At 42.2% G+C, this 26,405-nt stretch overlaps 1 protein-coding gene across 3 annotated transcripts in view; it reads left to right on the top strand.

Annotated features, from left to right (window-relative positions):
* Nucleotides 1–26,405, top strand: part of NTNG1 (netrin G1) — a 484,639-nt gene that overhangs the window by 205,493 nt on the left and 252,741 nt on the right. For all 3 annotated transcript variants that reach the window (XM_030206226.1, XM_030206225.1, XM_030206224.1), the window contains exon 2: nucleotides 8,682–9,322. In XM_030206226.1, coding sequence (XP_030062086.1) covers nucleotides 8,682–9,322 — 641 coding nt within the window. The remainder of the gene's footprint in view (nucleotides 1–8,681; nucleotides 9,323–26,405) is intronic.

Raw genomic sequence — 26,405 nt, 5'->3', positions numbered from 1 at the left:
TCAGGGATGTTCACAAAAGATATGTATTATAGAATTCAGGGGATCCACATGAGGATTTACACCAGGGTTTAATTGGTGCAGTGGCGTACCAAAGGCAGGGTGGTGGGGGCGGTCCGCCCCGGGTGCATGCTGCTGGAGGGTGCAGAGAGCAGCCGCGCGCCTGTCGGCTCCGCTGCTTCCCTGCTCCCTCTGCCCCAGAACAGGTTACTTCCTGTTCCGGGGCAGAGGGAGCAAGGAGCCAGTGGAGCCGACAGGCGCGCGGCTACTCTCTGCACCCTCCAGCAGCCAAGAATGCACCCGGGGGGAGGGCTTGATATGCCAGGGAGGGGGGTGTCATTGCGCCGGGGGGGCTTGATGCGCCGGTGTGGGGAGGTGCCATAACTTATAGGATACTGTCAGTTATGAAAGTACCTGTGGAACTTAATCACTAACACACCTGCTCTATTTAAGTGATCCTGCCTAAATCTTAGGTGCATTAATATCTGGTTAGGCTAGTCTTCTATAGAAGAAAGTAGCCACCTATGCCCCTTTATAGAACAGACTCCTTCCAGATGCCCTGTTATAGAATTCCTCCTATATGGCCAAAGTTTGTGTATTAATCTTTATTGTGTAGGTAGTAGATCAAATGTATTACCCTTATCCTTACCCTTACCCTCTTTAATATGGTTCTGGCAGCTTGCTATGAATTATCAAGAATAATATGAGTAGGATTCTGAAATAAATGGGATTGACAACAGTAGTAGTCTTCTAGCAGTGTATTTCCATCTAATTTATTTGTGGTCACTAATTTCTTAAATGCCAGTCTAAAGCTTATAGAATATGTTTTGTCTTAGCAATCACAAGTGAATTAAATAATGATGGATAAAGAGTACCATTAGTTGCTATTAAATTAATTGTAGTGCATAATCCCTTAGGTAGAAGCTTGAGACACTTCATTTGCAGAATAAAAAATAAATTACTTGACTCCATGGTAGTTCAGACAACTAGGAAACCCCATAAATGTTAAATAAGCAATCATGTGGTACTTGAAGTTAGCAAATTGCTGATTTCCTTCAAAGAATACTCATGGTCATTCCAAGTAGGCTAATATGGTGAGAATCTGCCAATTTATCAGAGCAAGCTTATGAAACAACATACGTTTTGTAATATATTTGTGTCCCAAGAGGTTGTTTGTCAAGCTTTAGAATTCTGCTACCTCAGTATGAAGAGAAGGTAGTAATCTGCTGCTGGAGAGGTCAGAGCAGGTGTTCAGTCATCTTGGCTTTCATGTGTTACTCAAGGGCAATGACTAGGATGGAAACTCATTATTTGAATCTCAGCTCGAATACTGGTGTGATTGAAAGGCTTTGTAGCCCCAAGGACCTCAGATGGGGAGTGAGCATAACAGTTTGTTGAAGAGAAAATACTATGGGACTTAATGGCTTAGGGGTTATTAGCTGATGTCTGCGTAAGTAAGGAAATATAGTTCAGGACCTGTCTTACTGAAAGAAAATTGGTAACAACCGATATGCTGAACTCAGACCTCAAAAATATAAAACCAGGCTTTGTATTATTTATAAATGTCTGTGCTGTGTAGCCATGGTTCAGTTCTGTTAATGTCAGAATCTGATAACTCGCTATGATGTGCTGTATCAACTTAAAGTAGATTTGATTTTCTGCCTCTTTGATATCCCAGACATCCAGATGAAGTAGCCACTGTGAGAATGGGGAAGATTATAGTGTACAAGTCAATGCATGAAACGGTCGTCAGTAAAATAATTCCCTTTCACCTTGCCATAGAGGAAAAATATAGTTAAGTTTTACATTATTGGTGGTGGTGGTGGTAGTGATGTGGTGGGATCTGGTTCATTAGCATTCTCAACACAGTTCAATCACCCCAGCAGACAGTCGTCCTCCAGATGGAGCAGCTACTGATAAGTGCCACCTAATCAAGTATTGGATTATCTTGTTCTGATAAATTGGAGCCTGAGACTTGTAGAAAGTCTTTCCCAGACTAGTTTCCCAGCCTGTCTGTAACAGGGTGACAGATGTCTGGATCAAGCCTAAGAGCTTGTAGTGCATGGTGTTTTAATTATTTGTGGGATGCTTCTGAACAGGAATACAGTTAATCCTGGTAAATCTGAAAGCAATTTATAGAATACAGAGGCTGTACTAGGTGTTCTTTCATGTAAACTTCACAGGCATAGCTGAGTTTTAAGCATGCACCCTAACATCAGCATTTTTTTCAGGAACTATGCTCTTTGTGCTGTACATACTAATGTTTGAAAAAAATCCCCCTTGCTTCACTATTGTACATTTCATAGAATCTGAATGACTGAGCTATCCACCCTGATTGTCGGTCAAATACAAGCTTGCGTAAAGCAGTAGGGATGTGTATTTGTTAGTGCACATTCAGTGTACCTTAAAGCATTTAGTGCACAATAAATTGATTGAATGCATGTTAACCTATGAATTAAAACAAGTTCATTAGCTCATGTTAAAAATGTTAAATGCACATTAAAATGCACCCCCTTCACACAAATTCAGAATGTTTCCCCTGTTGGACCATGGAGGGGGAGAGGTTGGAGAGAGAGAGAGAGAGAAGAAAGGACACTGGACCACATAGGAAGGCCAAGAAGGAAGAAAAATTACCCATGGAGATGCTGGGGGCTGTGTGGGAAGGGACAGGAAGATGTCAGACTAGAAACATGGTAGGGAAGGGAGAAGGAGAAGATGCTGAGGTCACAAGGGTGGAGGGAGAGAGAGAGAGGAGATGTAGGGAATGGTGCAGCCATGTGGGAGGGGCCATGAAGGGTTGTAAAGGAGATGAGTGAATACAGAGGGAAGATATATGGTAATGGGGAGTAAATGAAAAATAGAAAGGAATAGGAGGCTGGGGAAGGAGTGACAAGAAAAATGGGATAGCTAGGGGGTGGGAGAAGGAGAAAATAAGTTGATAAGTAGGTGAAAAGTTAAAAGAAGGAGAGGGGTGGGAAAGAAGGTGAGAAAGAGGGTAAAATTTGAGTGGAAAGAGAGGCCAAAAAGAAAGGGAGAAAAGAGCTAAGGGAAAAATCAATATGTCAAAGAAGGCAAGAGGGCAGAGGAGAAAGGACAAATGGACAGCTGCCATTGGCAAGAATTAGCAGAAGAAAGCAGAAAAGAAAAACAGGAACCAAAATGATAGAAAAATAAAATGTCCATTTCAAAGGTAGAAACAAGTATTTTATTTGACACCTTGATTGAGGCACTACAATGGGGCTTGCTTAGTGCCAAATCTATAATGGCACTTAGGTGAACTTAAGTTAGTATACAATACTAGCACAAATATGTTAAAAAGCAGCGGAACCCCACTATCTACCCTTCTCCATTGAGAATACTGTCCATTTAATCCTACTCTTGGTTTTCTATCCTTTAACCAGTTTTTAATCCCCAATAGAACACTACCTCCTATCCCACAGCTTTCCAATTTTCTCTGGAGTCTTTCATGAGGTACTTTGTCAAATGCCTTTTGAAAATCCAGATACACTATCGGGCTTATTTTTTAAAGTGATCGCCGGCCATCTTCCGACATAAATCAGGAGATGGACGGCGATCTCTCAAAAGCGACGAAATCGGTATAATCGGAAGTTGCTTTTTTGACACCATTGCTGCTTTCCCGTCACCGAGCCGGCAAACGTTCAAGGGGGTGTGTCAGCGGCATAGCGAAGGCGGGACATGGGCGGGCATGGATGTGGCTACCAGATGGCCGGCTTTCACGGATAATGGAAAAAAAGCAACGTTGATCAGTATTTCGCCGGTTTTACTTGGTCCTTTTATTTTCACAACCAAGCCTCAAAAAGGTGCCCCAACTCACCAGATGACCACCAGAGGGAATGCGGGATGACCTCCCCATACTCCCCCAGTAGTCACCAACCCCCTCCCACACTAAAATACTAAAAATAAAAACCTTTTTTGCCAGCCTGTATGCCAGCCTCAAATGTCATACCCAGGTCCCTGACAGCAGTATGCAAGTCCCTGGAACAGTTTTTGTTGGTTGCAGTGGACTTCAGGCAGGCAGATCCAGCCCATCCCTCCCTACCTGTTACACTTGTGGTGGTAAGTGTTGAGCCCTCCAACCCCCCCCCCCAAAACCCACTGTACCCACATGTAGGTGCCCCCCTTCACCCATAAGGACTATGGTAGTAGTGTAGAGTTGTGGGGAGTGGGTTTTGGGGGGATTTGGGTGGGGCTCAGCACCCAAGGTAAGGGAACTATGCACCTGGGAGGTATTTGTATATATTTTTTTTCATTTTTAGAAGTGCCCCCTAGGGTGCCCGGTTGGTGTCCTGGCATGTCAGGGGGACCAGTGCACTACAAATGCTGGCTCCTCCCACGATCAAATACCTTGGATTTCGCCGGGTTTGAGATCGTCGGCATTTTTTTTCCATTATCGCTGAAAAACAAAACCGTCGATCTCAAACCCGGCGAACTCTGGCATTTGGCCAGGCCAAACCGTATTATCGAAAGAAAAGATGGCCGGCCATCTTTTTCGCTAATACGGTTTGGCCAGCTGTTTGCGGTGCCACCAAAATAGATCGCCGGTAATCTATTTCGCCAGCGCCGTTCGATTATTCCCCTCAATATCAACCAGCTCACCTTTATCCACATGTTTGTTCACCCCTTCAAAGAAATGTAGTAGATTGGTGAGGCAAGATTTCCCTTCACTAAGTCCATGTTGGCTTTGTCTCATTAATCCATTCTTTTGAATATGCTTTCTAATTTTGTTCTTTATAATAGTCTCTACTATTTTGCCCGGCACCCACGTCAGGCTCACTGGTCTGTAATTTCCTGGATCATCTCTGGAACCCTTTTAAAAAATCAGCATTACATTGGCCACTCTCCAATCTTCCAGTACCATGCTTGATTTTAAAGATAAATTACGTATTACTAACAATAGTTCTGCAAGTTCATTTTTCAGTTCTATCAATACTCTTGGATGTATACCATCCAGTCCTGGCAATTTGCTACTCTTCAGTTTGTCAAATTGCTCCATTACATCTTCCAGGATTACAGAGATTTAATTCAGTTTCTCTGACTCGTCAGCATTGAATACCATTTCTGGCACCGGTATCTTTCCCACATCTGCCTTGGTGAAGACCAAAGCAAAGAATTCATTTAATCTCTCCGTTATGGCCTTGTCTTCCCTGGTGCCCCTTTTACGCCTCGGTCACCAAGCGGTTCGACGATTCTTATGCCGGCTTCTTGCTTTTAATATACCTAAAAAAAGTTTTTACTATGCGTTTTTGCCTCCAACGCAATCTTCTTTTCAAAGTCTGTCTTTGCCTTCCTTATCAGTGCTTTGCATTTGATTTGCCATTCTTTATGTAGTTTCCTATTAAGTCAAATCCTTCTTTCATGTTCTGAGGGATTTTCTTTTAGCTCTAATTGCTTCCTTCACCTCACTTTTTAACCATGCCAGCTGTTGTTTGATCTTCCTTCCATCTTTTTTTAATACATGCTATATACTTGGCCTGGGCTTCTAGGATGATATTTGTGAACAGCATCCACACCCGATATACATTTCTGACCTTTGCAGCTGCTCCTCTAAGTTTTTTTTTCACTGTTGTTCTCATTTTATCATAATCTCCTTTTTGAAAGTTACGTGCTAATGTATTGGATTTCCTATGTGTACTTACTCCAGAGCTTATATCAAGATCATGTTATGATCACTGTTATGAAGAGGCCCCAGCACCATTACCTCCTGCACCAGATCATTCGCTTCACTAAGGACTAGGTCTAGAATTGTTCCTCCTTTTGTTGGCTCGTGAACCAGCTGCTCCATAAAGCAGTCCTTGAACAAGGAATCAAGGAACATCTTCTCTATCTGATAACATATGCTTACTTTTGGTTAGGGGACTTTTCACAGAGAGGGTGGTGCCTGGAATACCCTCCTGGGGGGACAACACAGAGGATCCCTTTACAGAAAGAACATGGATTCAAAGCAAAATTAAATTAACATCACCATTCAAACAAGGCAAAGAAGGGTGTAAGCTACATGGACCAAATACAATTCTGGTCACCTTGTTGGTCAGACTGGATGGATCACACTGGCCTTCAACTTCCATCATTTGCTATAACTACATTAGTATATCCATAAAGGAGACTCAAACTCTCCAGCTGTTTAATACAGATACGTAAAGACAAGAGACTTACTACATGAAGATCACTGAAATCAGAGTGGAGCAAAGTCTCTGAATTAATCATCTCAGATCAGCAACCACTCACAGGATGAACTGTTAATTAGATTGAACAACTTCTGTAGGAATGAATGGAGATAAATTTCACAGTTGAATGTTGAACTGGTTAAAAGGTGGTGACTTTTCAAGGGTGAAAGGGGGTGAAAATATTGGTTGGGCATGTATGAAAACTGTGTGTAGCTTTTTTTCAAAATGGGTGCCATGGACGCTCCTTCACAAGTTGTTTTTTTTTGTTCCAAGACAACACAGTGCTGTTATGTGTGGGACACACATACGTGCAAATACTATTTAAATATGGCAGCAGATTGATTTGCCGAGAAGCCACCGTCATGGTGCAACATCTCCTGACCTCCTGTAAAAATTTCCTTGCTCAGAAACGGATGTGCATGCTGGGAAAGCACATTTAAATACTAATCCACTTGTTATAATACATACAATTGCATTATTGCGAACGATTCTCGTTGGCTGCTACTGCAAATGGTAATAACCATACAGGACCTCTTTGTGCATTACTCATTGAATAACATGCATGCTAAACTGGATTGAACTGGTCAACATCGGCTATTCCTAGCACAGTAAGCTTTGTGCATTGAGGCCTCAAGCAGAAAGCATCTTACATTAGTTTAAGGCTGTTAGTTTGATTCAAACTAAAGATAAGATAAACACAGTGGGACTGAATAAGCAAATGAGGACAAGGAAATCTGGTACACAAAAGAGACTTTAATGAGATGAAAATCAGTATCACCCATTGAGTACATAAGGAATCGACACGGGCTCTTGGTATATAAATCCAATAAATAAATCTACTGCACCAGATAATGGAACTGGGTTTGCATTGGAACTTGGTTAAGCCAAGTATGATTCTCTCATTGTGACTTTTCTTCATTTTTTCTATGTATTTTACTACTACTACTACTATTTAGCATTTCTATAGCGCTACAAGGCGTACGCAGCGCTGCACAAACATAGAAGAAAGACAGTCCCTGCTCAAAGAGCTTACAATCTAATAGACAAAAAATAAATAAAGTAAGCAAATCAAATCAATTAATGTGAACGGGAAGGAAGAGAGGAGGGTAGGTGGAGGCGAGTGGTTACAAGTGGTTACGAGTCAAAAGCAATGTTAAAGAGGTGGGCTTTCAGTCTAGATTTAAAGGTGGCCAAGGATGGGGCAAGACGTAGGGGCTCAGGAAGTTTATTCCAGGCGTAGGGTGCAGCGAGACAGAAGGCGCGAAGTCTGGAGTTGGCAGTAGTGGAGAAGGGAACAGATAAGAAGGATTTATCCATGGAGCGGAGTGCACGGGAAGGGGTGTAGGGAAGGACGAGTGTGGAGAGATACTGGGGAGCAGCAGAGTGAGTACATTTATAGGTTAGTAGAAGAAGTTTGAACAGGATGCAAAAACGGATAGGGAGCCAGTGAAGGGTCTTGAGGAGAGGGGTAGTATGAGTAAAGCGACCCTGGCGGAAGATGAGACGGGCAGCAGAGTTTTGAACCGACTGGAGAGGTCCTTTTACTAAGCTGCAGTAAAAAGTGGCCTTAGCACTCCTTTATGCTGGTCTCTCCCATGCGCTAAGGCCATTTTTACCACAGTAATAAAAATGCCTTTTTTGTATTAATGGTCATTTACTAATGTTGTCATTAGCATGCGGCTGTTTTGTAAAATTACCGTGTGTGCATGTACCACCACCCATTTTGTAGATGGTAGAGGCTCAAGCGGTGTCCATGCACTAACCAGTTAGCTCGCGGTAATGTAGATGTGCTGTTAGCGCACAAATGCCCACTCTGCCCCTGCCATGCCCTCTCAAAAAAATTGGAAACTATTTTAGGAAGTGGTTGGCACACGCGCATTTGGAAGCTACCAAAAGACACATGAGCATGTCTGGCAGTACTCCATTTTTGCTCTGGTAGGCACACATTAGTGCCTAATGCAGCTTAGTAAAAGAGCCCCCTAGTTCTCAGGTATCTTATGGTCTCACGCTTTATTCCTTTGATACACTTTGTGGTTTGTCTCTGAAGTAATTCCTATTATAATCACTGCTGGTTGTGTTTATGGTTTGTTTGATATATATTGCACATTGGATTACAGCTATTTCTGATCAGGTTAATGTTTGCTAAACATAACTGAAGTGGACATAAACATTTTAAAAATATAAATAAAAAAACAGAATGTGATTGCAGATTGGAATACCAAAAATGTCTGTATTAGTAAATGTTTTAAATGAATGTTGATGGTAATACAACAAGGGTTGGCAGTAATATTATGATTTTCAAAAATGTTTATTTCTGACCTGTGGACCCATAGAATATTTCAGAAATTCCTTTCTCTCTCTTTTCTCTCATTGTTGTTGCCAAAGCAGAGGGAAGGAGGGCAGATCTGTTAGCTGGAAGCCTAATGTTATAATACCCTGTGTCCTTGGTGAAAACTGATAATTAAAATGTATTTGTTTTGTTTGTATTTTTTTTCCTAGGGGAATCCGTATATCTGCAATAATGAATGTGATGCAAATACCCCTGAACTGGCACATCCAACTGACCTGATGTTTGATTTTGAAGGGAGAAACCCCTCCACATTTTGGCAGTCTATCACATGGAAAAATTATCCCAAGCCCCTTCACATTAACATTACCTTGTCCTGGAACAAGACTATTGAACTAACAGATAACATAGCAATTACATTTGAGTCTGGGAGGCCGGAGCAAATGATCCTGGAAAAATCGCTAGATTATGGGCGGACATGGCAGCCCTACCAGTTTTATGCTGCAGACTGCTTGGATGCTTTCCGCATGGAGCCAAAATCAGTTAAGGATTTAACTCATCGCACAGTGTTAGACATTATTTGCACGGAAGAATACTCAACTGGGTATGCAGCACACGCTAAAACTCTCTCCTTTGAGATCAAAGACAGGTTTGCAGTGTTTGCGGGCCCTCGACTCCATAATATGGCTTCCCTTTACAGCCAGTTGGACACGACGAAGAACCTGCGTGACTTCTTTACTGTCACAGACCTAAGGATCAAGCTCCTAAAACCAGCTACTGGAGCAACATTTGTAGATGAGCAAAATTTGGCACGCTACTTTTATGCAATATCAGACATAAAGATACATGGAAGGTAAGAGATGAATCAATTTGGATGCAGAGTACTCCACTGACTATAAGTTAATCTAATGTCTATAAACTGTGTCACAACTCAAATATTTTAAAGCAACACTACTAGCGAAACATAATTTTAAACTAATTTATGGGCCCTTTTACAGAGCGGCAGTAAACCCAACGTGGGATTACCACATGCTAATCTGCAACCACTGGCGGCTGAATGCAGGCGCTGGCAGTAGTTCCAACCCCAGTGCATGCCATTTGCCGCCGTATGGAAAATAGCTAGCATGGCGTAATACCCGGTTACTGATGAGTTAGCACAGGAGTCCTTAACGCCACCTCAATGGGTGAAATCTTACCGCATGGCCATGCCATTTTGGGCCTTTTTACCTGCTGCGGTAAAAATGGCCACAGTGCGTGGCAAAAAGGGCCCTTGCCGCTAGCGTGGTAAAAGGAGCCCTCAGTTAACAAATAGGATCCCAAATGTTTTCTTTCATTGTGCATATCTTTTATGTTTATTTCTGAGATATGCATGCTTAGTCTTGTGAAACGTGTTTTACCCAGTCAGCTCCCTCCATTATGAATCTAAGAAACATTTGTTGATCCTTATTAGAGAATTTCATGCAGATTATATCAAAAGAGATGTGTATTGCTCACTGCTAAATCCTACTGATTCAATCCCACCCTCTTTCTATTAGCAGCAGGAAACATGGGGAAGGGGTCACAGCATAGATTCAGCCACTGCTTCACAAAAAGCAGGCTTTGAGGCCCTTTTACTGAACTGCAATAAAATTTGTAGTTACCATGGCTCAACACAGGACTTTACCATATGGTTGCTGCAGATTTAATGTGGCACCTGTTTGGGGTGTTTCCCTGTATGTTCCATTGCAGGTTGTGCATTAACATTCCCATTAACACATATTACCTGCTCCCGGTTAACACTGAAGCACTTACCCCTGGATTCTAAATAATGTGGCTTGAGTTGCATGCGAAAATCCAGTCATATTCTGGATTTCCACACCCAACTTAATTAGCTTAACAAGCCAATCAGTGCCAATAATTGACACTAATTGGCAGTAATTAGAATTTACACACACAAATGTCTAAGCGTAAGTACTACTACTACTACTAATCATTTCTATAGTGCTACTAGATGTACGCAGCGCTGTACACATTTTATGCAGGTACTTTCTCTGTCCCTAGAGGGCTCACATTCTAAGTTTTTGCACCTGTCTTAGAATTTATGCACATAAATTCTAAGACGCAGATCTGAAAAGGGAGTGTGGCCATTGGGGGGGGGTCATGGGTGGGTCATGGGCATTCCTAAATTTATTCACACTGTTATAAACTATGCCCCTTCCACGCATAATCTAGGCGTTGGCATTTACACCATGTTTTCATTGATGTAAATGGCCACGACTAAATACTGTCACTGAAAATGGGTGTTGGGTGTATTCTATACACTACACCTAGATTTAGGCATATCCTATAAATTGTGCCTAATTTTAGGTGTGGTTTAGAGAATACGGCTAAGTGTATTTTTTTTGGCACCTATTTAGGAGGTGTAAGTATTCCCATGATTAGTCAATGAACAGTAAGTGCAGAGCATTAACTGCCAAATGCCTTCTACTTCCACTCTTCACCCATGCCACACCCCCTGACACATAAAAACACTTAGGACCTTATTCTATATAGGTTATGCTCCTAAATTTATGCTCCTACATTTACACTCTTAAATTTACACTCCTAAATTAAATTATGAGCGTAAGCTATGCTCTTAAATTTATGTTCCTAATTTAGGGCCTATTACGCTCATAAATTAACATATATTTAGGAACATAAATTACGCTCTTAAATTTGTAAGTGTAAATTTAGGAGTATAAATTATGCTCATAAATTTAGGAACATAAATTTAGGAGCATAACCATTATAGAATGAGGCCATGATAGACTCCTGATGCAGGCCTTGTTGGTCGAAACACAGCTATGTCGGGTCTCATTTGCTTTTTAATAAACATTTTGACCATCTGGAGCATAATCTACTGATATTTTAGTCATCTTCGCTGTTGTGTCATTCATTTTCTGCTCTGCGAGGTTTTGCTTCTTCTGTGTATACATTGGCCTAACTTTGAGCACCATTTGTAGAATAGCACTTGGCACTTTTTTTAACACTGATTTTTCAGCATCATGTATAGAATGTAGCTCTAAGTGCTTAACATAGTTTAGCATAAGGACCAGTTTATCACTCTACTTCTGACTGAAAGTCCTACAGCAAACTGCTCCTTGCAGCTCAATCTTCCCTTCCTTAGTGCAGATGCTAGGCCTTCCCACCAGTCCTCTCAGCTATATTTTCTTCATCTCTCTTCAGCCCAGGCAATTTGAAACAAAACTTTCCTCTTTCTGTCTATGTCATTGGCCAAGTCCTTTCCTTTAGTCCAAGTTAGCTCCCAAGGTCAGGTGGGACAGACTATAGTGCAATCCAATGAGTCACTGGCCATCTGGTACAGCCATCTGTATTAGGTCCATATCCTAGAGCCACATATCAACATTATCTTGACTGCAGTTCTTTGATATGCATAAATGCATGTATGTACTAGAGCATACAGTTGGTCATACAAGCTGACCCATGATTCATTTGGCCCAGGTGAACAGCAGCCTATGACCTATTGATTATGTGACCCATTATGTATAACCTCATTTTAACAAGGAGAACACTGTTCCCAAGCATTCTACCACCTTGCTAACCATGAGAGCACCATTTGTACATATTCCTCCTCAAAATGACCACGGTAATAGAAAACTGAAGTAAGAGCTTGAAAAGATAGATTCCGGGAAAAGACAGTTCATAATTATCTTACTGACTTATAAGTGCATTTATTAGCATCATACTAATGCCTGCATTTACTAGTGCCTTAGGATCAGAGCCCCCGAGCACTTGTGGGCTTTGACCGCAAGTAGCATGCAAATGCATGCTAAGCAGGGCTCTTACTGAAAGTAGCATGCAAATGCGTGCTAAACATATTCCTCCCCAATGATCAGTGGGCAACGTGCCAAACATTGGCACACTGTCCACAGAAAACAGTATGCCAGCTTGGAGCTGGCGTTTGGGTTTGTAGACCATTGGGGAGGAATGGTGAGCCCTGTCCATTATGCATTTACATGCTAACAGGACCCCATTCCCCCCAATGTAATCCCCCCTACAGATGCCGCTCAGGAATCCTGACCCCTGCCCAGTGCATCCCTCCTCTAACACTAAGGTACAGGGGGGTGGGGAAGAGGGCCGCTAAACCACCAAGTTGGGGGGGCTTGGTTTGCAGCCCACTTGGCCACCAGGGCTTTTTGGGGGGATGCGAGGTGGGATTGGGGGGGGGCTAGAGATTCACTGGATCTCCAGCCCCCTGTGAACTTGTGTCAAGGGGGATCGGGGGGACTGGAAGTCCACCGGACCTTCAGCCCCCATGTCGTTTGCTTGGGATGGGGGGTTCGGTGGGGGGCACTAGGCCACCAGAGCCTTTCTGTTTCAGGGGTCTGGTGGTCCCACAGACCTCCAGCCCCTGTGTTTGACAGGTCTAGGCTTTTGACAGTCCGGACCTGTCAAACAAGTGCAGGAGGATTGTGCATGAGTGCATGCTCATCTAGCCCAGAATCCATCTAGCCCAGTATCCTGCTTCTAGCAGTGGCCAATTCAGGTCACAAGTACCTGGCAGAATCACAAATAGTAGCAAGATTCCATGCTATCAATCCCAGGAACAACAGTGGCTTAGATACACAGGGGGTCATTAACTAAGCGGCGGTAAACTCAACATGGGCTTAGCGCTTTCCAAACCGGAAGTACCACCAGGGTACTGCAGCAGCCCAGCGGTAGCTCCCACCCCCAGCATGCGCCATTTCAGGCACTACAAAAATATTTTTATTTTTGTAGCGCCGGTGTTTACCCAGTGGTAATCGGGCAGCACACGTCAGGTTAGTGCTGGAGCCCTTACCGCCACCTCAGTGGGTGGCGGTATGTGCTCCCCCCCCCCCCCCCCCAAAATAAATTGGCTGCACGGTAAGTGCTTCACTTGCTGCATGGCCATTTCTTTATTTTGAAAATCAGCCTTTTACCTGCTGCGGTAAAAGGGGGCATCAACGCATGTCAAAAACATGCATTTTAGAAAAAGGACCCCACAGTGAATTAGGCCCAAAATATGAACTGTGCTTAAAGCATTTTGTACCCAGAGCCACTCTGGTTCTTTCTATGGTTTTCGTACAGAAAAAAAGAATATGCATAAGCCCTCATTTATCACCCTGATAAATGCACTTCATCCTAAACCATTGACACAAAAATGGATACTTTTAACAGCTTTTGATACTAGGTCAGGATGTCCAACCTTTCTGTCTCTCTGCCACTTAGTTATTTGTGGCAGACTGTAGGGGTCACAGCGTCTGCTCTCTAATGGACAGAAGTTTCTGTGTAGCATCAGGAGAATTATGACAGTCACATACTTTTGATGCAACAAAGTTTGCCTCTCGGCAGAAATCTTATGTTCTGCTACTAGTATCACTAATGGACCACAAGTGTTACCTTTGTTTTCAAGATCATTAGTTTCAGGCCAATATTCAAAAAGATGTATAAATTTACCAATAGCTGGTAAACGTATTGGCTGCTAATTTTCAAAGACACTAAAGTAGATACTGCTGGCAAAAATCACAACAATATTCATCTGCTCTCTGTATAGCTTTTATGAGGGTAATTTTATAACTTCATTTTAATACATATGGGACCAAATTCTATAAATAGTACCAAAAAATCGTCGCCACAAAAAAAACCCCCGCACTTAGCGCTATTCTATTGGGGCACTGAAAGTTAGGTGCCATTTATAGAGTATTGCTTAGCGCTCGGATTGCGCTTAACTATAGTTTCAAGTTTATTATGCACTTAATATGTGACGCAAGGATTTGCACCATGTAAACCCTGGTATAAAGCCTTGCGCCTAAATTAGGTGCAGAACCCCATATTCTATAACAGTTCACATAAATTGTAGGATTGCCTCTGATCCTCCCATTACCCTCCCATGGCTGCACCATTTTATTGGAGCCACGCATTTAATTTACACACGGATCCCCATGACTAGAAATGCATGCATAAATTTTAATTGCCAGTTAGTACCAATACTTGATCATTAGTGCTCAATTATTGGTGCTAATTGGCACGTTATTGAATTAAATTGCATATGCAAATTGAGCGTGTGCCATAATTTGCATGCGCAATTTTAAGTGCCATTTAAAGAACCTAGGGAATGGTGCCTGCTCTGAAATACTGGCTGGTGTAAAAGCACACATAATGACATGTTGGTGCATACTTTGCCAGCAGGCGTGTACAAGACTGGAGCTTGTGAGGAACAACATGTATAGACTACAAAATACGCTAATCTAAGCACAAACTTAAATAATCTAGGCATGGACATTTACACCTGCAGTGTAGGTGTGATCTCTGTAGGTGCCTATGGCTTTCATTTTGTAAGACCTATTCGTAATTTAAATGTGCATAAACTGGCACTTAAATGTTTATCTTATATAAATATCTTAAGTCCTCATTTTACAAAGCCAAGTGTATGCAAATGGCAAAGGGGTATGGTCTGGGCACGGGCTAGGTGGGACAACAATGTGGCAAGTTGATAGATGTTTATTCCCCATTTTAGAAGTAGGGTTGCATGTTAATTGAGATTAACACCACGATTAATGCATTGATTATTAATTGTCATTTTAAAAAATAATCAAGATTAATAATTAATGGTGCCATGCTGTATTTCCCTCCCTTCCACCTTCCATGCACGATCCAGTATCTCTCCCTTCCCTTCCTAGCCCCGCAATACTCTTGCAATTTCTTCCTTCTCCCTCCATACCTTAAAATCACCTCCAGTCTTTGCCCGGGCAGCACCAGTGGCAGTGGCACTCATAGGCTTCCTGGGGCCTGCACTGGGGCTTCTTCTCTGAACCGTCTTGCCATGAAACTGGAGGGAGAGAGGGGGGAGGGAGGGGATTGTGAGAGCTTTTTAGGGCTGGGAAGGGAAGCAAGAGATGCCAGCCTGTAAATGGGGAGGGGGAGAGCTTTGCAGGCCATAAAGGGAGAGATACGGGATTATAAATGAGGGGGGCAGAGGAAATTGTGAGAGCTTTGTAGGCTGGGAATGGAAGAGAGAGATACCAAACTGTAAACGGGGAGGGGGGGGGGGGGGGGGGGGGGGGGGGAGGCAGAAGAGAGCGAGAGAGGGAATTGTGAGAGCTTTGCAGACCAGGAAGGGAAAGGAGACCAGACCCTAAATGGAGAGGAGGCTGGGGGAAGAGAGGGAAAGAGGGAGATTTGCAGACAGAGGAAGGAAGGAAGAAGAAAGGGCATGGGCATAGTTTGGCTGTTTCATTTGGGGTGCAAAGGGTGGGGTGTAGCACATTAGCATATTCATTTGCATACAGACATCTTATACATATTCATTATGGTTATTCCAAAAGAAAAGTGAATAGGAAGCCATTATATCAAAACAGTGAAGATATATAGATAGACTGATAAATAGATTTAGATATATAATTTTTTAAACTGAAAATTAGCTAACAGTGGGAAATTTCTCTCATTATGCCCCCTGTCACATTCACATGAACTAGCAAGAGGAGAGCACACTTCCCTGTTCCTCTTCCCTAGACCTGATACCACCAACTTCGCTATTTCTCCTTCTCCAAAACCCAGCTCTTTTTTCCTCTCTCCTTATCCAGCACTTCCCTCCTTTACCCAATCTGGTTCTTAGAAATACAAAAGGCTCTTGATGTAGAAATCCGGTATTGGGGAGGCAAAATAGCTGACAGAGATAGCAAGTAGTTTCATACCTTCCAGGTTAATGTCTTCAGATATGATTGTTAGTTCTATTTATTCCAGTGCCTCACCTCATACAAAATAGGGGACCACAAAAAACAAGCAGACAAAAACTGAAATGGAGATCCCCCTTCCCCTCAGCCAAAGAAAGCCAGACTCTATAAGCAGTGCAATTCTGGTAAAAGAAACAGCAAACAAAACAAGCAAAAGTATTCCCCTGACAACAACCACAAAAAAGTGTTCACAAAACAAAAAGCAGGGGGCAGACTAATTGTACATCCAAACAGTGGGTTTATTAAAACAACATAAATAAAACAGACTTGACGCAGTGCTGCATTTCGACGCCTATAGCGCCTGCCTCAGGAGTCCAGTTCTCTAGTTCAGTTGCTTGGAAAGAATTGTTGCCTTCTGCAAACAGAGTCCATATTTAGCCACTTCAGAGCAAGGAGATGGCCCGAACTTCAGCTCAGCTGGGAGGAAAAGCATAATAACTCAATGAAATTTTCATCCTCTGAGCAGGTCCTCTCTCAGCACCTCTTCTGAATAGTAGACAGGTGTTCCCCAGCCTGAGATTGGTACTTTTGCATTTTAAAATTTACATCTTTTGTAGATATAGAGGGGCATAATTGAACGAAAATGTCTATCTCCATGGGTGTTTATCTCCGAGAACGGGTCCGTGAAGGGGCGGACCGAACCGTATTTTTGAAAAAAATAGACGTCCATGTTTTATTTGACAATTTGTGAGCTGGGCGTTTTTGTTTTTCAGCGATAATGGAAAATGAAAGCGCCCAGCTCAAAAACGAATAAATCCAAGGCATTTGTTCGTGGGAGGGGCCAGGAGTCGTAGTGCACTGTCCCCCCTCACATGCTAGGACATCAACCGGGCACCCTAGGGGGCACTTTTACAAAAAAAAAAAAAAAAAGGTAAAAGAGCTCCCACTACTACTACTACTACTATTTAGCATTTCTATAGCGCTACAAGGCATACGCAGCGCTGCACAAACATAGAAAAAAGACAGTCCCTGCTCAAAGAGCTTACAATCTAATAGAGATGCATAGCACCCTTCCCTTGCGTGTTGAGCCCCCCAAATCCCCCTCAAAACCCACTGCCCACAAGTCTACACCATTACTATAGCCCTAAAGGGTGAAGGGGGGCACCTACATGTGGGTACAGTGGGTTTGGGGGGGTTGGACGACTAAGCATTAAGCAGCAAAATTGTAACAGGTAGGGGGGGATGGGCCTGGGTCCACCTGCCTGAAGTCCACTGCACCCCCTAACAACTGCTCCAGGGACCTGCATACTGCTGCCAGGGAGGTGGATATGACATTTGAGGGTGAAAATAAACAGTTGTGAAACGGCATATTTTGTGGTGGAAGGGGGTTTGTGACCACTGGGGGAGTCAGGGGAGGTCATCCCCGATTCCCTCCAGTGGTTATCTGGTCATTTAGGGCACTTTTTGGGGCCTTATTCATGGAAAAACAGGGTCCAGGAAAAGTGCCCTAAATTCTCGCTAAAAACGCATATTTTTTTTCCATTATCGGCGAAAGGCGCCCATCTCTGATCGGCCGATAACCACGCCCCAGTTCCGCCTTCACCACGCCTTCGACATGCCCCCGTCAACTTTGTACGCTTCCGCGATGGAGTGCAGTTGAAAACGTCCAAGTTCGGCTTTCGATTATACCACGTTATTCGTTTTTGGGAGATAAACGCCTATCTCCCGATTTAGGTCGCAATATAGGCGTTTTTGTCTTTCGATTATAAGCTGGATAGTCCTATACTAAAACTGAACAGCTCCCCAAAAACAAAGTGGGATATCAGATGGTCTTTAAAAAGACCATGCATAAAAAAGGGCACTAAGTTAAAATGATCCAAAAATAATCTTCTTCTTTTCCCCCTCATGGTCTGTCATCTATCCTCTTCTCTTCGCTTCCCTTCCCCTCCCCCCATCGTCTGGCATCAATCTTCTTCCTTTTCCCTTTCCTTCCCCTACCCTCCTCTTCCCCCATGCAGTCTGTCATCTATCTCCTTCCCTACCCCCTACCCCTTCCCTGCCCTGCATCTATATTCCTTCCCTCCCCCCTCCTTCCTTTGCAGTATGGGAACTCTATCCTTCTCCCCCCCCCCCCCCCCGACGATAAGGCAGTTCTTTTTCTCTCTCTCCCCACCCCCCCACCCCCGCAAGTGCAGCATTCTTGCTTCCTCCACCCCCTCCCCCTGCAGAAACCAGTACACTGGCGGCCTTCCCACTCCCTGTACCACTGCCCTCCTTCAACTTTCTGGGCCACCAGCAGCATCAGTGAGGTAAGCACGCTGCCTCCAGCAGTCCCAGAAGCTTTCTCTCTGATGCAGCATCCCGCCTATGAGGGAAAAAGAAGTTGTAGCAGAGAGAAAGCTTCCAGGCCACTGAAAGCAGTGTGTTTATCTCACTGACACTGCCAGCAACCCAGAAAGTTGAAGGAGAGCAGCGGTGCAGAGAGTGGGAGGGCTGCCAGTGCACCAGATCCCATGACGTGGGAGGTTGGGATACCAGACAGGCAGCTGGTTCGTGGGGCCAATTCCCCCCTCACTCCCCCAAACTATACACACGAGGGAGGGAAGGAGGGAGGGAAGAGAGGGAGATTTAATAAGTGGTGTAGCCACGGGAGTGGCCTTGGGAATCTGGGCTACCAAGCCATGAACTCCTATGGGCTCAGGCCCCCTCCAAAGATGCAGTACCTGTTCAGTGGTTATTGAGCAGCACTCCACTGGTTTTTGTCCCCTCCTGTCCCCTCCCTCCCAAATACCCAACTAAGCAAAGGAAACTGGTTTCTGTGATAGTGGCTGTGAAAATACATTTTTATGTTTCTAAAATGGCAAAGATAAATTTGAATGTGCTGCTTTTCAACATGTTGAAATTCTAATGATTTCCATGCGTTTTCGGCACATACATGTCATCACTTGTTTATAGAATTACCTCCAAACATATATCTAGAGCTGCTGCCTATCCATGTAGCTGAGATGAATATCTAGATTTTTTTAAATGCTGCAGCCGTTATTTAAAAAATTCACCAAGGTTGAATATTAACTTGTTTTGTTTTGTAGTGTAACCCTAAGGGTACTATTTTTAAAATACCTGGGGCCTCCATGAGGGTCCAGGTCTTTGGGCCATCTGAGGCTCAGTTAAAATCATTGGTGGTCAATGCGGGGATCCTCGAGGGGCTCCGGAGGCAGAGTGAGGGTCCATGGGGAAGCCATACCATTCATAGCTTGCTGAAGAGCCACCCAGCCATGGAATGAACCTTTCTGGCCAGGCATGACTGAAAATGGCCTGTCTGGGCCTGGTCTGGGCTCTGGAGCATGCGTGGTTTTCCGTGCATGCGCAGTGGCACTCTGGAGCTGCGACTAGACCCAAACCGAAGCCAGGGCCTTGATTATCAGGCCTGCCAGCAGTGGCTTTGGGATGAATCACAGTCCTTTTCCATTGGCACAGAGGGTCCACCAGGACCCAGTCTGGTGGTGAGGTCAAGTAAGGTTCCTACTACTACTACTACTACTTATAATTTCTATAGCGCTACAAGGCATACGCAGCGCTGTACACCATACACAAAAAAGATAGTCCCTGCTCAAAGAGCTTACAATCTAGATAAGACAGGCAGACAGACAGAACAATTAAGGGTAAGGGAATAAAGAGGTGAGTGTCATTTTTGGTCCCGTTGGTCTGGGGTGTAAAGGGTTAATTTTGAATGTAATTTGATGGTAGTTATGTGTTCTTGAGAACCTCTTGGAGTGGGCTAGTATAAAGACATTTTTGGCAAAAATCATTTTTGCGGCTGAAAATGAAGTTGTAGATTTGGGCTAGCTTTAAGCATTTTTTTTTTGAGCAGGTGTCACTCAGGGATGTGCGTGGGGTGATATTAAATTTTTTTGGAGCAGACATCTGTGGTTTCATGGGGATTTGGGGGGTATTTTAGGACAGAATTCTGAGGATGTCCTTATTTGTAGAGTAATCCCCGTTTACTAAGCTGCGCTAGTGACTGCCGTCTGCTAATGCCAACACAGCCCATTCACATTGAATGGGCTGTGTCGGCATTGCCACGTGGCTTAATAAACAGATTGGGGTGGGCGGTAAAATTTGAGAGAAAATTATGGTACATATAATTTGATGGGTCTTAGGGTTACAGGTCATTTTGAGTAAATTTTGTGATAATTTCAGTATTAATTTTATTAAAACTTAAATTTTCCCCATTATAGAGAAAATGAGACTGTGTCTGTTCAAAAAGGGTTCCATGTGCACAAGAGAAAAATTGAAGATTCCATTTAAGCTGTTTTATTGGCTGTTTTATGTCAGATCACCAAGCTCAGGCTGCATTGCCTAGGGAATGGCTTCTCTGACTGTTGGGCCCAAGTGCTGAAGATTTCAGAAAGGACAGAAGTGTGTTTGTGATATTTCTGTATATGAAAGAATTTTAATATAGCCAGCTGTTTTAAATTGATCCTGAGTGAATGAGCAGTGTCTGCTCTGAGAACTGAGAAAGGTGGGTGTGTCACTCTTAGAGAAAAAGCGTGAGATCCTGAGTTTAATAGTTTTCCTTCCAGATGAGCATACTGAAAGGGCTGCTGTGAAATTGTCTGACATTTAAAGCACATGTGAGTGACTCTGGTCTGAGCTACTTTTGTTCAGATTCTGGTAAAGGAGGGGTGAAATCTGAACAAAAGGCCTTAACCTCGCTGTTGGGGAATATATCTGTGCTGAATCTGATTTTGATTGGGAAGACAAATAAAGCTAAGTGGTTATCGAGGTGAAAGGACATGACTATAAACTGGTAAAGCAGAGCTTGTCCGCTCTAGGATGGGGTATTACAGGTTTTGGCATAGTTGGCAGGATTTTCTTTTGTTGAGTCCCCCAATAATTATCAAAACTCAGTTTGAAAGTGTGAAATCTGGTGCTTGAGTTGGTTGTCACCAGCTGCCATGTGGGGTAGAAGCTGCTGTAGAAAATACAGTTTTTCTGGAGGCTTAATTTATAGGAAGAGGTGAATAAAGTAAATTGTCCCTGTGTGTTCCTTGTTTTGGGGGGAAAGGGGGTACTCTGCGTAATAACACCTGCTCCTGAGAAGAGCTGGAGTGACAGAAGAAGATAGAAGATCATAGACAAAATGTGGACATGGCTCAACCACAATCCATGATACTGAAGTAATACCTCAGGATCGCACACTGCCAGATTTCTACAGTTTTCCCACAGATCCTGAAGATATACCTGTGGAAGATTGGATAGTTAAAAGTCCTGAGAGTGCCTCCAGAAGACCAAGTAGTTGTGGTGCAAGATCACTTAAAGGGGTTGGCTGCAAATACAGTCAAAAAAGAGACTGTCCAATTGATGCCAGTTTTGAAGTTCTATTACAAATTTACAGGGATAAAGTGGCTCTTGGAATAAGAATACAAGAGTTTTGTAATAGAAGACAGGAAGACAAGGAGACTATTAGAGTATATGGCTATAAACTTCAAGAGAAAATGGATGCCATCATGAAGAGAGATCACCTTCGAATCGAGAATCTGAAATTGACCCTTAAGAAACAATTTATCCTGGATTTAAAAGATGAAATGTTAAAGAGGGAAATTACTAAGAGAAATGAAGACAATTCAGGAATGACATTCACTTAGTTAATGCATGCAGCTATTGAGCAGGAGAAGAACGAAATGCCTAAAATTTTTTGCAAAGACCTTTTTTGAGAGTGACAGAGAACAACTGTCTATCCTCTGTCATACTCCAGTTTATAGAAGTCAGGGACAAACCAAACCTTTGACTGTTATATTTAGTAATTTGAACAAGGAAGCATCACTTATAACTTGAATTAGTTTGATTGCACAGTTGATATATTTAAACAAAATATTTTGCGTACTTGTAGAGAACGAATGTCAATGTCCCCAACACATATGGCTTTACTATGGAGTGAGAATTTACTTCATCAACTCTAGATAATAAACACCTAATTTGCCTCATTCACCCACTCTTTTGAGTTATGTAGTCTGTGGAAAATGTCTATCAGATGTTCCTGGCATGTGTATAAATTGGTCTGTTATTTCACCCTTCCTATTTCATGATGAAGGTGTATTGGGTATGTGATTTGGAAAACAAAATCACATTATTTTACTGTAAAATGCCACCATACCTTCTCTTTAAAATAGATTTTAGCATGTAACATTGCATGAATAACTTTTCTGAGGACGAGCCACGACCAAAAAATCCCCCAGAGTTATCAGAGTCAGATTGATATTATAAAGTGGTAATCTGATATTTAATCCTATTCTGGTAGATGAAGTGAGTGCTTACTATCCTGACTGAAATGCTTCTTCTAGGATATTTGTTTCCTCAATACATGTTCATCCCATCTTTACAGTCCTTCATAGTCTCTGCCCTCAATAAATCTTTAAACCTAATGTTAGGGGCACTTAAACCCAGGATTTTGCAGGCTCTAGAGGCTGAAGCTCTCGCTGACCTATTTATTTCTATCCCAGTGGGCCAGAGATAAAGGAGGATTGCACAGCAACACACCATATTCTGGATTTGTGACAGCCAGCTAGCGTAACAGACGGTAAAAATTCTAAAACTGCAACTTTAAATTTCAGCAAAGGCAGCATAAATGATGGGTGCTTTTGGCAAACAGGCTTGTTCCTTTCTTTGTGTATGGTAACAACTCTTAAGAATATAGGGTACTGAATGCTCACAACAGAGAGGGTTTATCTTTCTTTCTGAGATGACATCATGTAACACCTGAATCATCTGCGCATCAAACATTCATGGCTCTTATATTTTCTTACGTCTTCGTTTTCAGGTTATAAAGACCAGCTAAAATGATCTTAATCCTACTATATGCTATTATGGTCTTGGAACTGTAGTCTAAATACTTTAATCTACCTCTAATTCTAGAAAGTATGCGGAAACCAAAACGAAAACAGGTCTGGCTCAGCTGTCCTTGGTAGCTTGCTATAAAAAGCCCAGTATTCATGGAAATATGAAACCAAACAGGGCATTGTACCCACACATAAGTTCTTGATCATCTGTGTCCACTAACTATAGAAGTTTGTTGTGTCCCAGGTGAGCTGAACTCCCTGCTCAACCTCCAACATCTGTCCTGACTGGTGTCCATAATAACCAGCATCATAGGTTGCAAATATGGAGGAGCACAAACATTGCTGCCAGTGTACCATCTCCTGTCATTAGCAGTGGCAAAGTGTGTGTGTGTGTGGGGGGGGGGGGGGGGGGGTGAAAGGGAAGAACCAATAGGCAAGTCACACACAGCACTACTATATATAACTCATTACAGTCCTGATGATTTCTTCATTTGGAATTTCTCTATCCGCTTTCATTGAACAAGCAAGCCAAAGCAATTAACAGTCTATTAAATAGGAATAGGAAAAGAACACCAAAAAATTTTATAGGACAGAAAATCACACATAGAAAGTACTCAGTAGCCAACAAAGGTAGACTGATTCACAGAACTAGTAATCCGGCCTAGTTCAGTGCAGATGGGGCTCCAAAGACACGTTCAAACAGCAATGTTTTCAACCCTCTCCAAATTTAAGATAGGTTTGTTCAGCATGTAATGTTAGGGGATGATTTTTCCATAAGTAAGGGGCCAGAAAAAAGAGCACTCTGTCTTTTAGAAACAAAAGGCCAGGTTCTATATAAGGCATGGTGAGTAGTGTGAGTTAAATTGTGTGCGTGGCTAATTTACGCACGCTACTCAATTAACAAGCCAATTAGTGATGATTGACCAATAATAACCAATTATCAACACTAATTGGCAATAATTGGAATTTACGTGCACTTCTTTTTAGGCGTATTCTAAAAAGAGGCACATGTAAATTCCATCATATGTAACTGAAAAGGAGGCGTGGCCATAGGAGTATAGGCATGTCAGGCGTGTCAATCAAATTTATGCGCATTGTTATAAAATTTGGGGGACTGTGCGTACATTTAGGCGCAGGTATTTACACCAAGTTTTCAGTGGCGTAAATGGCCAAGCCTAAATGTACACACATTCCCCTGGCCTATGCTCTATCTATAAACTGCATTTTACTGTAGACGTGGTTTATAGAATAGGTCTATGCGCATTATTCCGACACATGTTACATGCTTTATATAGAATCTGGCCCAATATGTGCCATGTGTAGACCAAGAGGAACTAATCAATGGTCATTAATAACTGTCCTCATTTTTTTGAGTAGTCCTCATTAATGAATAGCTCATTTTCTGAGTGACAAAACCTGAGACCTTGAAAAAAAGAGCAGTATTCTTTCTTCATAACACTTTATTTTTATGCAGACCTCCATTTCCCATCTTTCATTGTTTATTAAGATAATGAGAACAGGAGGAAATGTGTCTGCAGCAGCTATTCCATTGTGCTCCCATCATTGTTCAGCAAACCTAAAACCCACGCGTACTAATTCTGATTTACAGACGGGCTGCTTCACTACATCAGGGTGATTTTCTCTGGTGAGTAATGGACAAGTGTAATGCACTGGTGCCTTAATTAAAGAGTGTCTCTTAGTCTTGATCTCATTTTAATTTACAGGGTAATACTACAATAATATCACTAATGGAAGGTACATTAAAGGGCATCAAGTAGCATTAACTGTATTAAATTATGGGACTTGTGTTAATTAACTGCAGTAGCAAGCTGGCCCAAATGGTAAAAAAAAGGTTAATAAATACATAAATAAAGCTTAGCAAGAAGGGAAAATAAATGAACAAGGAGACATTTCCTCTGCCCATCTCCATTGCAAGAAAGTATTTAACACAAGGGCTGGGTGTGTGAGTAGCCTCAGAAAAGTATTCATTCCGCAGAGTGGTGTGAGTTACATTGGCTGCCAGTTGACACTCACATTCAATTTAAAATGTGTACATTAGCTTTTAAAACTCTTTATGGCATGGCTCCTCTTTATTTAGCTGAGTGGATTAATATTCAAAAAAAAAAAAAGAAAGACATTTTCGAGATTGTATGCGACTTCATTTTCCAAACCCTAGTAAGCTAAAGAATAAAACTGTGTTTTCTGCAAGTTTTGAATATCAGACTTCGACAATTTGGAATTCACTTCCTATTTATATTAGAGAAACAAGGGACTATTTTAGCTTTAGAAAGTTATTAAAAACCTTTCTTTTTAGGAAATTATTGCATGCTTGAATAGATGTTGACGTTGTGTTGGATAACTTTTTTGTCAACTCCCAGGTTATCTTTGATGTTGCGATCTGCATAGGACTCTAATGGGTGTTTGTGGAATATAAGAATTTTTATAATATAAAAGTCTATAAAGGAATGCCTGTTTTTGAGCAATAGGAGGGCACCTATTTAGTCTATTCCATTAATGAAGTAGGTACCTACTCTCCTTCACCCTATACTTGTGAAGTTGTGCAAATATGCATCTATAATTTAGGAATGACACTTACCCCAACCATAGAGCTGGTAAAAATGCTCACACCTAGATTTGTTTAAAAGCATGGTTTTTTCATAGCTTGATCATTTCCTAAATTCTTGGATCATTTCTTGTTAAATTGTGGATGATGGAAGAGTGTTAATTTATTTTTTTTTTAATTTCCTTATGATATTTCATAAATTGTGTATTATTATTCTTGTTTGAATATTATGTATATTAAATTATCTTAAAAATAAATAAAAAAATGCTCACACCTAAATTGCTAAAAGAAAAGTAAATGCAAATATAGTATTCTGTAATTTGCATATATAGGACTAGATTCTATATAAGATGCCTAGAAAATCAGCGCCAAAAAAAAAACATGCTTAGTGTTATTCTATGAACCTCACCTAAAGTTAGGCATGGTTTATAGAATACACGTAGCGTCCATTCCTGTGCCTTAATTTAGTTGCGGCCATTTACGCTAACTGAAACCTGGTGTAAAAGCACACAACTAATTTAGGCACAGACCGGGCATATTCTATAGTACTGCGTGTAAATTTTAGGAGCGCTCACGACGCACCCATGCCCCTCCCATGGACACACTCCCTTTTGAGATCCACACAATCAGATTTACGTTCATTGCTTTATATAGGATATGCTTAGTGAGCTATGTGCATAAATCCTAATTAGTGCCAATTAGTACTGATAATTCCTTGTTAGCATCCAATTTTCAGCGCTGATTGGCTTGTTACCCAATTAAGTTTAACGTGCAAGTCAGCTGCACATGCTAATTTGTACACGGAACTCTAGTCGCCATATATAGAGTCCAGAGGATAACAATGTGCCTCGGCCAAGTTCC

The sequence above is a fragment of the Microcaecilia unicolor genome, chromosome 6 (assembly GCF_901765095.1).
Source record: "Microcaecilia unicolor chromosome 6, aMicUni1.1, whole genome shotgun sequence".
Classification (NCBI taxonomy): Eukaryota; Metazoa; Chordata; class Amphibia; order Gymnophiona; family Siphonopidae; genus Microcaecilia; species Microcaecilia unicolor.
The sequence above is the reverse complement of the archived record's forward strand: the minus strand, read 5'-3'. Positions and strand labels throughout refer to the sequence as shown.